At 48.8% G+C, this 14,239-nt stretch overlaps 2 protein-coding genes across 3 annotated transcripts in view; both read right to left on the bottom strand.

The window, feature by feature from the left end:
- Window positions 1–2,981, bottom strand: part of C1H1orf56 (chromosome 1 C1orf56 homolog) — a 5,001-nt gene extending 2,020 nt beyond the window's left edge. The window contains exon 1 of the mRNA XM_003892606.5: window positions 844–2,981. Coding sequence (XP_003892655.1) covers window positions 844–1,848 — 1,005 coding nt within the window. The 5' untranslated portion in view covers window positions 1,849–2,981. The remainder of the gene's footprint in view (window positions 1–843) is intronic.
- BNIPL (BCL2 interacting protein like) lies at window positions 2,105–14,239 on the bottom strand. Of its 2 annotated transcripts, XM_009180829.4 has the most exons (9): window positions 12,861–14,239; window positions 12,330–12,394; window positions 11,874–12,098; window positions 6,230–6,412; window positions 5,935–6,037; window positions 5,644–5,775; window positions 3,796–3,882; window positions 3,514–3,612; window positions 2,105–3,030 (listed from the first exon to the last, which is right to left on the bottom strand). In XM_009180829.4, exons 3-9 carry the CDS (start codon window positions 12,058–12,060, stop codon window positions 2,994–2,996), a joined length of 828 nt encoding a protein of 275 aa, XP_009179093.1. In that variant the 5' UTR covers window positions 12,061–12,098; window positions 12,330–12,394; window positions 12,861–14,239; the 3' UTR covers window positions 2,105–2,993. The 2 variants fall into 2 exon arrangements, with proteins under 2 accessions (XP_009179093.1, XP_017802525.1); XM_017947036.3 differs by lacking the exon at window positions 12,861–14,239 and having other exon boundaries at window positions 12,330–12,584.

Here is a 14,239-nt window from a genome sequence, read left to right as displayed (position 1 = left end):
GGCCGAGGCAGGTGGATCACTTGAAGTCAGGAGTTCTAGACCAGCCTGGCCAACATGGTAAAACCCCATCTCTACTAAACAAAAACAAAATTAGCTGGGTGTGGTAGTGGGTGAGTGCCTATAATCCCAGCTACTCAAGAGGCTGAGGCAGGAGAATTGCTTGAACCTGGGAGGCAGAGGTTGCAGTGAGCCAAGATCATGCCATTGCACTCCAGCCTTGGCAATAAGAGTGAAACTCTGTCTTAAAAAAAAAAAAAAAAGTATTTCCAATCTTAACTATTAACTATTTGGTCAATAATCACCTAATGAGCAGTAAGACATTTTACCTAATGACCAACCAGTAGTTGCTCAATAAATAATAGGTGGAATCAGCTGGGTGTGGTGGCTCAAGCCTGTAATCCCAGCACTTTGGAAGGCTGAGACGGGCGGATCACGAGGTCAGGAGATCGAGACCATCCTGGCGAACACGGTGAAACCCCGTCTCTACTAAAAAAATACAGAAAACTAGCCGGGCGAGGTGGCGGGCGCCTGTAATCCCAGCTACTCGGGAGGCTGAGGCAGGAGAATGGCGTAAACCCTAGAGGCGGAGCTTGCAGTGAGCTGAGATCCGGCCACTGCACTCCAGCCTGGGCGACAGAGCAAGACTCCGTTTCAAAAAAAAAAAAAAAAAAGGTGGAATCAATGGCTAACATTGTGAATAACCAATGCATGTTATGAATCAATAACCAGGTAAGTCAGTAACAGTTCATGTAAGCAACACTGGCTGGCTTAGCAACTGGGTTTTAGATATCAGGACTTTTCAGATCCCTCATCAAAGACTCTGGCTTATAACCAAACACTTACTGGTTGCATCTCTGTGAACACTGAAGAGAGGCTATTCCAAATATCCTCCAGGCCAATCCTGACCTGTTTCCAAAAAGCCAGGGCTGGGCAGGGGCTGGTGGGTGGCAGGCTGGGACTGCTTCTGAGGTGGATGGTGGGGAAGGGGGTAGTGGTGGCCCTGGTACTGGTGGTGCTCTGAGAGGCACAGTTGGTGTCAGTACAGAGACTTGTGTCCAGGGGGCACTCTTCCCGAAGTCGGTTGCAGGGACATTGTTGGTAGGTGCAAGGCTTGTGCTCCGTGCGGAGTTGGCTCAGCGCCCCAACTCGAAGGCGCCCGGAAAGGCCGTGCAGCTTCCCAGACCGGCTCCGGCTCATGGTGCCCGACTTGCAGTGGCAGTGCCACGGGCCCCAGGGCATCAGCACCAGTCGCAGATCCTCAGGAGGTGGCATGGCTGTAGATGAGGGTGACGGCCACCGGCTCGGGGTAGACCCGGGTGTGGACCACTGGCTCAGGGTGGCCTCCGAGCCTGGCGGGTCCTCAGTAGACCTCCCGGGGGAGTGCGGCAGGCTTGAAGTCATCCTGATTTCAGGCTCCTGACTATTGGCTATAAACCTCGTGCTGGAACTCCCCGCTGTACTGGGAGTCACACTGGGAAGCTCTCTGCTGGTGTTATCCTTTCCGGCATTAATCACAACCCCCTCTTCCGAAGACCCATCCTCCTCGTTAATGGTGGACGACCGGCTAAAGCCGGTGGACACCGTGGCGGCCAAGAGCTCTGCAGCCGCCGGTCCAGCCAGGCGGTCGGCGTCGGCCATGGCATCATTATCGTCCTCTAGGATTATCCTCGTCTTCCGGGGAAGAAGAGGCCGGGCAGTGCTCCGGTAGCTGCGGGTCCTGGGGCCCGCAGAGCGTAAACTGATCCTCTGCACTGCGGTCGGAGTCTGGGTCAGGCCTTGGGCCCCCGCCGCCGGGGGACCCAGACTCAGCAGCAGGACCCACAGCAGCGCGCCGGCGGCGGGGACCATGGGGCTGGGCTCTTGGGGTTGGGAGGGAGGCCACTGAGGCAGGCCCTGCCTCCTACCTTCGCTCCCTCCCTTCCGCTCTAGACCCACTGGGTCGTTTGAACCGAGGCCCGCGGGGAAGGGGGTGGGGTTCGACGCGCAGGCGCCCGCGCACCACGCGGGGTGCTCCTAAGGAATCTCTGCGGCAAGAACTCTGCCAGAACCGAAGGAAGGTTTGGGATGCAAGGGGTGGTGAAAGAGTCGTTCACTTCTTTGGAGTAGAGCTTAAATGTCTCATCGCAGTTTATTAGTCTCTACAGTTCTAAATTTACTAAAGAGCGCAAAATACAGGTTTTGAAAGCACTCCTTCCCAGGCTCACAGGCAGCAGACATGACTTAGAAGGAAAAAGGGCATACAGGGGTTCTTCAAGATTTAATGAGCTGACTCTCCTGGCTCCCAGCAGGCAGGCTGGCTGTCAGGTAAGCCTCTTCCATCCAAGGTGGAAAGATCACAGCCCCTCCACTTAGAGAGGAGGAAAATGAGGAACCCAAAAAGATGATTTGCCCAAGGTTCTACAGCTAAAGTAGGATTAAAACCCAGAGCTCTGGCCGGGCGCAGTGGCTCACACCTGTAATCTCTGCACTTTGGGAGGCTGAGGCGGGCAGATCACGAGGTCAAGAGATCAAGACCATCCTGGCCAACAAGGTGAAACCCTGTCTGTACTAAAAATACAAAAAAATTAGTTGGGCGTGGTGTGTGCCTGTAGTCTCAGCTACTCGGGATGCTAAGGCAGAAGAATGGCTCGAACCAGGAGACAGAGGTTGCAGTGAGCCGAGATGGCGTCACTGCACTCCAGCTTGGCCACAGAGCCGGACTCCGTCTCAAAAAACAAAACAACCCCAGAGCTCTGCATATCCCATACAAAATGACCCTACATTCAGCCTTCCGCCCCAACAACTGGAATGAAAGTCACCCAGCAGACCAGCTTCCCAGTCTCAAAGCCCTGCTGAAGGCAGGGTCATGCAAAGGACAAAATCCCCCTGAGAAGTGAAGATCCAGTGGTACTGAGATTGGGGATAAGATGATTTACAAAACAGCTCAGATGTTTCAGGGATTCGGGTGTAGGCAGATCACTAACTGGTTCTAAGGCCTTTTATCCAGTCCTGTGTTAGGTGCCTCCTGAGCCATGGAGATCCCGGTCCAGCCTAGGAGAGGGAGGGGAGATGAGAGGAGAGAAGAGGTTCAGGGGCAGGACTTGGGTTTTACTTTCTGGTTTGGGGAGACAAGCCAGGTGAACTGGAAGAGCTAGATGATTGGGTTGAGTCATCATTTAGCACTTTTGCTCCCTAATACCCTCTCCCCCACTGGATATCATCTGTTCACTTCCAACACATCTCTTCCTAATTTCTAGGGCCAGTCGGAATCTCCTCTGCACTGTGATTATTCCTTTATTCCTTATTGCCTCTGCACTTATATATATAGGTTTTTTTTTCATTTATTCTTGTTGGATGCAATAGTGTCCTTCATTTCTTCTCTGGGTGTGTGCAGTTTCCCCATATATATTAAAGCACCCGAAAGCAGGGCCTCTGTCTTTTCGTTCTTTTGTATGTCCCCCAAGGCATTAAAAAAGTAGGGATTGGCTTTACACATCCCACCCCCAAGGCTTTATCCTTAAGTGTGAAACTCACTGTCTGACAGCTTCAGGGATGTGGACTTGATCCAGGGATATGAGTTGCGCCAGCTCCCCCAGGCTGTCCAGAAAACGGATTTTTCGTGTGAATTTGGAACTGAAAAGAGAGAATAAACCAACTGTGTTTTGTATTGGGAGAAGGGTTCCCAAAAATCCTTGCAAAGAAAAATGTAGAAGTAGAGTGGTTAAGGCTAGAAAGAATCAAGGTGGAGAAAGATCTTAATCTTGATTTTGAAAATGGGGGGAAGGAGAAGGGAGTCCTTGTTCCTAGAACTAGTACCTGATGAAGGGCCGAAGCAGTGCCAGAAATGCCTTCACATACCATGTAGCATGGACAACCACCAGGGCTCGCAGGTTTTTCCGTAGCCTGAAAAACAACAGGAGATCATCCTATTTCTTCTTCCACCTTTATGTGTGAAGATCAAGTGGAACTGTTTTCTGTACTGTAACTTCCTTCACTTCTCTAGTTTCTAGATTTATCTGGTACTTGGGTCTAATCCCCATTCCGTCAGCTGTAATCTCAGCTCCGCCCATCTTATTTAGCCCTCCATGATCCTCATTTTTAAAAAACTCTCCTTTCAGACTTTTTTTTTTTTCTTTTTTTTTTTTTTTTTTTTGAGACGGAATCTCGCTCTGTCGCCAGGCTGGAGTGCAGTGGTGCGATCTCGGCTCACTGCAACCCTCCACCTTCCGGTTTCAATCAATTCTTCTGCCTCAGCCTCCCAAGAAGCTGGGATTATAGGCACATGCCACCATGCCCAGCTAATTTTTATATATTTTTAGCAGAGATGGTGACTTGTCACCATGTTGGCCAGGCTGGTCTTGAACTCCTCACCTTGTGATCCGCCCACCTCGGCCTTCCAAAGTGTTGGGATTACAGACATGAGCCACCATGCCCAGCCACCTGGTCTTTTTCTGCTCCATTTCCCTCTTGTGCCCTATCCTTGCGTAAGTTCCTTTTGCATGCTTTTGCATCGCTCCATGACCAAGATTACTTATAAAACTCTAGGTGGAAGAAGACCAGCAAGGACAAAAAAAGGAAAGGGGGCAAGAAGAGAAAAGTGAGCAAAGGGAGATGGGGGAAACAAAAGGGGAAAAAAAAAATCCTGAGAAGGAAAAGAAGACATAGGGCCAGGGACAGTGTCTCACGCCTGTAATCCCAGCACTTTGGGAGGCTGAGGCAGGCAGATCACCTGAGCTCAGGAGTTCAAGACTGGCCTGAGAAACATGGCAAAACCCTGTCTCTAACAACAACAACAACAAAAATACAAAAATTAGCTAGGCATGGTGGTGGCGCATGCCTGTACTCCCAGCTACTTGGAAGGCTGAGGTGGGAGAGTGGCTTGAGCCAGGGAGGCAGAGGTTCCAGTGAGCCATGATCGCACCACTGCACTACAGCCTGGTGACAGAGAAGACACATAGGTCAGTGATGAAGGCAGAGAAGAAGATAATGGAGGTATGGAAAGGGAAATAAATAGCAAGACAGAGAGAAGAGAAGAGTGCTTTCTGTGTGCCAGGCAATATGCCACACTAATTTAATTGCTTTTCACAAATACCCAGTGGCAAAAGTATAATCATTGCCATTTTATAGATAAAGAAGCTAAAGTGGCCAGGTGCAGTGGCTCATGCCTATAATCCCAGCGCTTTGGGAGGTGGAGGCGGGCAGATCACTTGAGCTCAGGAGTTTGAGACCAGCCTGGGCAAAATGGTGAAACTCCATCTCTACAAAAAATACAAAAGTTAGCCGGGCATGGTGGCCCATGCCTGTAGTCCCAGTTACTTGGGAGGCTGAGGTGGGAGGATCGCTTGAGCCTGGCAGGCAGAGGTGGCAATGAGCCGAGATCATGCCACTGTACTCCAGTCTGGATAACACAGCCAGCTGAAGCTGAAGCCCAGGGAGGTTAAGTGACTTGTCCAAAGCCATATAGCTAGTAAATGGTAATGTGGTAATGGCAAGATTTGAAGCTAGATTTCCCTGACTCCAAGAGAGGACAGAAGACAAAAGAGCTGGGAAAGGAACGTGGAAGGACAAAGACAATAGGAAAGGACTAAATGGAAGAAGAAATAATAGAAAGGTGGGAAAAAAAGATGAGATAGACAGTTGTAGCCCTCTCATCCCAGGTCTCACCGCCGATCCAGGGTACGGTAACACTGGCGTATCCAGCTCAGAGGTGGAACTTGGGCCCGGCTTGTGCCTCCACTCAAATGAACAAGCAGGTAATTTTCAGCTACTAGCAGCTCCAGAGTTCCCACCATATACCTAGGGGGATGAAATTGCAGGGAAGGTATGTGTTGGGGGTTTCAGGGAGTGAGAGGAACATTACTGTACTCTCCCATCAGCTACTGATCTTTGAAGGAGTTCTTTTTTACTTTTCCCTCCCTAACACTGCCCTGTAGCCCTTCAGGCCTTCCACCTCACCTAAACAAGTGTTCCATGACATAGGTGTAGTTGGGGATGCTGCTTCTAGGTAGATAACAGGAAGCAAAAAGGATGACAGCATTGAGGCCATCACCGTGGTAACCTGGAGAGTATAAGGGGAAAATTCATTTGGTCAACAAATATGTATTGATAGATAGTATATCTGTTTAAGTTGAGGGACTCTGAGGGTCTTTGGAAGTTACAGGATAGATTTTGGATCCAATGACTGAGTCTCCAGCTTAGGCATTTTATTAAGAAGCCATAGCTCTTACCCTCCATTTATGCTAGCCATTACCTCCATGAGACAGGACTTTCTTATAGGGCTCAATGACAGTCATGTCTACGCGCTGCTCCCGTGGTCCGATTCGGAACACCCTCCAGTGACGTCCATCTTCTCCAGCCACATCCCACATACAACCTCGGCCCAGCCTTTCAGCTGCCTCACTGGCGCCCAGACCCTCTGCCCGGGGTAGTTCATCTAAAAGAGAGGGATGGGGAAGGATCAGGCAGATTTTCTACCTTCAGTTTTTTGTAACTTCCTCAGATTCCTAGTTTGTTACTCTAATCTGTCATTCCTCGATTTTTTCCTTGATTTTTTTTTTTTCCTTTTTTTTGAGACAGAGTTTCACTCTGCCACTCAGGCTGGAGTGCAGTGGTGCAATCTCAGCTCACTGCAACCTCCGCCTCCCAGGCTCAAGTGATCCTCCCACCTCAGCCTCCTGAGTAGCTGGGACCACAGGCACATGCCACCACGTTCAGCTAATTTTTTGGTAGAGATGGGGTTGTACCATGTTGCCCAGGTTGGTCTCAAATTCCTGAGCTCAAGCGATCTACCTAGCTTGGCCTCCCAAAGTGCTGGGATTACACGCGTGAGTCACTGCATCTGGCCTTTTCCTTGACTCTTTAGCCCTGTTTTGTCCCATCAACCCAATATCTTGCTGGTTTCTTTCTCCTGTGACTCACTATCCTCACCTTTTAACTAGATGATGGACTTAGGATGACCTTGCACTATGACCCTTAGCAGTATCAGGTATTTTTTGAGATTCTTTTTTCTCGCTCTGTTGCCCAGGCTGGAGTGCAGTGGCGCGATCTCGGCTCACTGCAAGCTCCGCCTCCCAGGCTTACGCCATTCTCCTGCCTCAGCCTCCCGAGTAGCTGGGACCACAGGCGCCCGCCACCTCGCCCGGCTAGTTTTTTGTATTTTTTAGTAGAGACGGGGTTTCACCGTGTTCGCCAGGATGGTCTCGATCTCCTGACCTCGTGATCCGCCCGTCTCGGCCTCCCAAAGTGCTGGGATTACAGGCTTGAGCCACCGCGCCCGGCTGAGATTCTTTTCTTTTCTTTCCTTTCCTTTTTTTTTTTGAGACAGTATCTCATTCTGTCGCCCAGGCTGGAGTGCAGTGGCGCAATCTTGGCTCACTGCAAACTCTGCCTCCCGGTTCATGCCATTCTGCTGCCTCAGCCTCCCGAGTAGCTGGGACTACAGGCACCTGCCACCACGCCCAGCTAATTTTTTTTTGTATTTTAGTAGAGACGGGGTTTCACTGTGTTAGCCAGGATGGTCTCGATCTCCTGACCTCGTGATCCACCCGCCTCGGCCTCCCAAAGTGCTGGGATTATAGGCATGAGCCACTGAGCCTGGCTGAGATTCTTTCTTTCTTTAAATGATTTTCCCTAGATGAGCTCATCTAGTCCCATGTCTTCAGTTCCACCAGTAAGGAAATGATGTCTGTAATCCCAAATTTGCCTCTCTAACCCAGGCTTTTTTTTTTTTTTTTTTTTGAGACAGAGTCTTACTCTGTAGCCCACGCTGGAGTGCAGTGGCACAATCTCAGCTCACTGCAACCTCCACTTCCTGGGCTCAAGCGATTCTCTAGCCTCAGGCTCCTGTGTAGCTGGGACCACAGGCATGCACCACCATGCCCAGCTAATTTTTGTATTTTTTGTAGAAACAGGGTTTTGCCATGTTGCCTAGGCTGGTCTTGAACTCCTGAGTTCAAAGCAATCAGCCCACCTTGGCCTCCCAAAGTGCTGGGATTACAGGCATGAGCTACCACACCCAGCCTGTAACCCAGGCTTCTGTTCTAACTCTAGCCATATCCCTAAATGCAGTGAGCCCATATTGCACCACTTTACTCCAGCCTGGGCAATAGGGCAAGACTCTGTATCAAAAACGAAAACAAAAACAAAAACATCTTCACTTGGTGTCTCCTTGTCATCAACAAATCACCAGATTCAAAAGGGAACTCAAGGCTGTGCTCAGTGGCTCGTTCCTGTAATCCCAGTACTTTGGGAGGCCAAGGCAGGAAGACTGCTTGAAGCCAGGAGTTTGAGACCAGCCTGGGCAACAAAGTGAGACCTCATCTTTACAAAAAATTTAAAAAAATAATAAAATTACAAATTACAAAACAATAAGAACAACAAAAAAATGGAACTCAAAATCATTCTCTTCTGCTTTGGGGGGCCAAGGTGGGAGGATCACTTGTGCCCAGGAATTCAAGGCTTCAGTGGGCTATGATCGTACCACTGCACTCTAGCCTGGGTGACAGAGTAAGACTTTGTCTCTAAAAAAATACTAATAATACAGCCTGGGCAACAAAAGCGAGACTGTCTCAAAAATAATAATAATAATAATAATAAATAAATCATTCTTCTTATTCTCCCTCATATTTCCTATTTCCTTTTTTTTTTTTTTTTTTCTGAGACGGAGTCTTGCTGTGTTACCCAGGCTGGAGTGCAGTGGTGCGATCTTGGCTCACTACAACCTCCACCTCCCAGGTTCAAGTGATTCTCCTGCCTCAGTCTCCTGAGTAGCTGGGACTACAGGTGCATGCCACCCCAGCTAACAAATTTTTTGTATTTTTAGTAGAGACAAGGTTTTGCCTTGTTGGCCAGGCTTGTCTCGAACTCCTGACCTCAGGTGATCCGCCTGCCTTGGCCTCCCAAAGTGCTAGGATTACAGGCATGAGCCACCGTGCCCGGCCATATTTCCTATATTGATGAATGACTCAATCCATCTAGCTGCCTGAATGAGAAAACTGTATTATTATTATTATTGTTGTTGTTGTTTTCTTGTAGAGACAGGGACTCACTCTGCTACCCAAGCTGGAGTACAGTGGCTCGACCTTTGCTCACTGCAGCTTTGACCTCCTGGGCTCAAGTGATACTCCCACCCCAGCTTCCCAAGCAGCTAGGGCTATGGGTACACATCAGCATACCTGGCTAGTGAGAAAACTGCATGTCATGTGAAACTCTTTCTTCTCTATCAGCCCTGAAATCAACTGGACTCCAATTGTCTTCCATCTATCTCTATGATATTCTTTCATCATCCTTTCCATACTGCTATCCTGGTTTGTGTTCTTAGTATTTCTCACCTGGCCTTGGTACTAGCCTCCTGACTGCTTTCCCTGCCTCTACTCTGTTTTTTTCCAATCCACTCTCTATACCACTGCTAGAGCAAGTTTTCCTGTCTTCTCTACCTTTTTTTTTTTGAGACAGGGTCTCACTCTGTCTTCTAGGCTGGAGTGGAGTGGCATGATCTTGGCTTACTGCAACTTCGACTTCCCAGGCTCAGGTGATCCTCCCACCTCAGCTTCCCGAGTAGCTGGGACTACAGATGTGTGCCACAAAGCCCGGCCAATTAAAAAAAAATTTTTTTTTCGTAGAAATAGGGTTTCACTTTGTTGCCCAGGTTGGTCCCAACTTCTGGGCTCAGGTGATCTGCCCTCCTCAGCCTCCCAAAGTGTTGGGATTACAGGTGTGAGCCACTGCACCCAGCCTCTTTAGCTTTTTATTCAAATGATAATATATTATCTTTTGATATTCTGCATGATCTTTCCATAGCAAGAAAGAGCTGTCTTTTTTTTTTTTTTTTTTTGAGACGGAGTTTTGCTTGTCGCCCAGGCTGGAGTACAATGGCGCGATCTTGGCTCACTGCAACCTCTGCCTCCCGGGTTCAAGCGATTCTCCTGCCTCAGCCTCCCAAGTAGGTGGGATTACAGGTGTGTGCCACCATGCCCAGCTAATTCTGTATTTTTAGTAGAGATGGGGTTTCTCCATGTTGGTCAGGCTGGTCTCGAACTCCTGACCGCAGGTGATCCAACCGCCTCAGCCTACCAAAGTGCTGGGATTACATGCGTGAGCCACTGCTCCCGGCCTAAGAACTGCTTCATTTAAAAAAATAGTTGCATAGCCAGGCACAGTGGCTAAGGCCCATAATCCCAACATTTTGGGAGACTGAGGCAGGAGGATTGCTTGAGGCCAGGAGTTCAAGACCAGCCTGGGCAACGTAGCAAGACCCTGTCTCTACAAAAATATATAAAAATCAGCCAGGTGTGGTGGCATGTGCCTATAGTCCCAGATACTTGGGTGGCTGAGGCAGGAGGATTGCTTGAGCCTAGGAGGTTGAGGCTGCAGTGAGCCAAGATCGTGCATTGCACTCCAGACTGGGCAACAGAGTAAGACTGTCTCAAAAACAAAATGTTGTCTAGTATTTAGTATTCCACTGGATGGATGCACCATAACATACGTAATATCTTACTGCTGGATCTTTAGGTTGTTTCCAATCTTTTCAGAGTCATTAAATTTGATCATGTTACTCCTTTCATTAAAACCTTACTGGGCCAGGCATGTGGCTCACACCTGTAATCCCAGCACATTGGGAGGCCAAGGCAGGCAGATCACTTGAGGCCAGGAGCTCAAGATCAGCCTGGCCAACATGGTGAAACCCCATCTCTACTAAAAATATAAAAATTAGCCAGATGTGGTAGAGCATGTCTGTAATCCCAGCTACTCAGGAGGCTGAGGAACAAGAATCACTTGAACCTGGGAAGCAGAGGTTGCAGTGAGCCTATATTGCACCACTTTATTCCAGCCTGGGCAACAGGGCAAGACTCTGAATCAAAAACAAAAAACAAAAAAACTTATCATGACTCCCTATTGTCTACAAGATAAAACCTAAACTCCTTAGCATGGCAGCAAGGCCCTCCATGATGTGACCTTTGTCTACTTAACCCAGCAGCACTATCTTTTGTCATTCTCTCTTCACCTCCCAGCCCTTCATATTAAAATAGTCATGCTCATACTTTGAATTCCCCAACATGCCATGCTATTGCTTGAGTTGCTTCTGCTTCTTTTCCTTAGAATGCCCTCTCTCCAACTACCTGATAAATGTCAGCTTCAGCTTTCAACACTTAGCTCAGAATCATCTCCTTCATGAAGCCTTTCCTAACATCTCTCAGGTAGAACTGACTTTTCCTTCTCCCTGTCTACACTGTACCCTACACATGTATAGATCATAACCTTTAACTGCATTTTTTTTTTTTTTTTTTGAGATGGAGTCTTGCTCTGTCACCCAGGCTGGAGTGCAGTGGCACCATCTCGGCTCACTGCAGGCTCCACTCCTGAGTTCATGCCATTCTCCTGCCTCAGCCTCCCGAGTAGCTGGGACTACCGGCTCCCGCCACCATGCCCAGCTAATTTTTTGTATTTTTCGTAGAGACAGGGTTTCACCGTGTTAGCCAGGATGGTCTCGATCTCCTGACCTCGTGATCCACCCGCCTCGGCCTCCCAAAGTGCTGGGATTACAGGTGTGAGCCACCGCGCCCAGCTCCTGCAATTATTTTTATATATGTTTGTTTCCTACTAAGCAGGGAATTACCTGTAGGGCCTCTCTTTATAACCCCAGTCCTATACATGATAGTATATAACAGGCATTCTATTAAATTTTCCTTAATAAACAAAGGGCTCCCCTCCCCCTCTACTGACTACTCTCACATTGGACCTATAAGCCCTACTGTTCCATTTGAGGAAACTAATTTTGCTGGCTGCAGCCCTTGGTCCCACCTTATTAGTTCTAACTGCAATCCCATTAAGTCCATCCTGATCCTTTAGCTCTAGCCTCTACTTCTACCAGCTGAGTCCTCTGGTTTGTTTCCCACCTTCCCATTCAAATTCATGTCCACTGTCCAGCTGCTCCGAGTCTGAAGGTGTCTCCAATTCGTCTACCTCCAGGTCAGAACTGCCATCAGGAGAGGAAGGTGTAGACTGGGTGGGCGAAGCTCCATCATTTCCAGGCCCCTTAGTCAGACTCAGCCGCAACTCTGGGGCAGAAAGACGCTTGCGCATGGGGCGCTGGCCACACAGGGCTAAAGTGCTGGGGGTACCTGCAGTTGGAGAAAGGGGGAAAAAGAGAACCAAGATGGGTGTGTGCGTTGGAGGGCCGAGAGGGCTAGAATTCCTGTATGTGAAAGTGATAATATCGGTTAAACGCTGAAGAAGGACTGACGCAGGGGAGATTTGGGGAAGGGGAAATGGAACTGTAAAAGGATAGAGGTGGTATAGCCCTTTACTGGAGTGGAATCAAGAACTTGAGGCCTGGTTTCTACTTGACCTACCTGCCTGTGAATCTCCTTTAGGGTCTCCAGGATCTTCAGAAGGGTCAACCTCCTCAGGAAGCAATCTAGAGGGGAAGAGATTAAAAGGCGGCAGAGATATACACCAAAGGCATCAAGCCAGGACTCAATATATAGGTTCTCTCTCCCCACCATGATTTTATCACCTATGCTTTCTCTTTTTTTAATAGTTTTTTGAGACAGGGTCTCACTCTGTTGCCCAGGCTGGAATGCAGTGTCACAATCATAGCTCACCGCAGCCTCTACCTCCAGAGCTCAAGCAATCCTCCCACCTCAGCCTCCCGAGTAGCTGGGACTACAGGTATGCACCACCACACCTGGCTAAATTTTATATTTTTGTAGAGATGGGGTTATGCCATGTTGCTCAGAGAAGTCTTGAACTTCTGAGCTCAAGTGATCCACCTGCCTCGGCCACCCAAAGTGCTGGGATTACAGCCATGAGCTGCTGCGCCATCCCCTCCATCCATTCGTGACCATCCCTCCCTTCTCCCAGCCGCCCTCACACATCCTCACCTAGGGAATTCTTCATCCTGCCATTCCTCCTTCAGCTCCAATTCCCCATGTCTCAGGGCTGCTTCTAGTTCTGGGACTTCTGCAATCTCCCTGACCCTAACGACAGCCCCCCAAGAAGAAAAGATTAAGGGAATTGAATAGTAGGTAAGAATAACTGAAATGAAGAACAGTAATTGAGATACAGAGCAGAGGGCAGGCCTTCAAAAGAACTTAGATCTCTTGCCTCCTATACAGATGTTTCTCTTACCTTCACCACTTGCTAGAAGTAGATTACCTGCTTGTTGGGTTTGAGAGCAGAGGAAAGATGGAATGTAAAGTTAATCATATTTACCTCTATAGCAATTGCTCCACCTACGAAGTTGGGGTTAGAGATATCCCACATTACAATGGGCTGGAACCCAGCTAGACCCACCCAGCTATCACTGAGCGAAGTCAGGAAGACGGCATCTAGTCAGGCCTGCCTTTCCTCCACCCAGCTGGGGAGTGGCTAAGGGAAAACATGGCATAGGTGGAGGGGTGGAGGAAGAAGGTAAGGAGAAAGATTTGCCACAACGAGATCCTGGACTAAACTCAGTTCTGGTTCAGCTTTCCTAATGGCCATTCTGGAGGGTGAGGGTTAGAAAACAAAGAACACAGGCAGATTTATCAGATACAACATATTATAGAAACTTCCTTTATTTTTAAACCAGGGAATTATCCTGGAATCCCCTGTTCCCCAGATCCATACCATACTGACATTTCCTACCTACAACCACCCTCATCCCTTCTCTGCAAATTCTCTTACAGTCTTGTCTCCTTGAGGAACCCGAGATTTGACCCAGTAAGAGCTGGGTGGTGGGGAAGTCTCTCAGGACTATTTATTCCCTGTTACCAATCAAGTGAGCCAGGATCTTACTTACCCAACATCTGTCTTTTTTCCTGCCTCTTGTATAGTTCCCATCTTCACAAGTCTTCCTGCCTCCTTCTTTAAACACCTAGAAGTTGTTGGGGAGCTGGTTGTCCCAGCCCCCAACACTTCTTTACCTCGTTTCTGTCTCAGCTGTTGTAGTTCTTGCCTCCAAGGAGGGAGGTGTGGAGGGGAGGTAACCTCATCTTCAAACAGGTTTTGCCACCTCCTCTCCCCAGGAGCAGGTTTGCCCAAAAGAAAAACCCTGCCTCCTGTGAGGGGGCGGATTTTGGGGAGGAGAGTGCATTTTCTGGGGGGGGCCAGTCTTGGGTGAGTCTAGGAAAGCAATTGTTCTCCTTTCCAGACGCCATATATCCCTCTCAAAGTTGCTCTTTACACAAACAAGCAAAAAACCAGTAGGAACCGTTGTGTTTCTGGCTGGGTGTGGTGGCTCACGCCTGTAATCCCAACACTTCAGGAGGCTGAGGCGGGC

This window comes from Papio anubis, chromosome 1 (assembly GCF_008728515.1).
Source record: "Papio anubis isolate 15944 chromosome 1, Panubis1.0, whole genome shotgun sequence".
NCBI lineage: Eukaryota > Metazoa > Chordata > Mammalia > Primates > Cercopithecidae > Papio > Papio anubis.
The sequence above is the reverse complement of the archived record's forward strand: the minus strand, read 5'-3'. Positions and strand labels throughout refer to the sequence as shown.

Bases quoted from the DNA above. Each gene is read 5' to 3' on its own strand.
- BNIPL (XM_009180829.4), bottom strand. From the start codon at position 12,060: ATGCGCAAGCGTCTTTCTGCCCCAGAGTTGCGGCTGAGTCTGACTAAG. The intron at 3,883-5,643 runs GTGAGACCTGGG...GTTGTTTTTCAG, and splicing joins TACCGTACCCTGGATCGGCG to GCTACGGAAAAACCTGCGAG. The intron at 3,031-3,513 runs GTGAGTTTCACA...TCCCTCTCCTAG, and splicing joins ATCCCTGAAGCTGTCAGACA to GCTGGACCGGGATCTCCATG.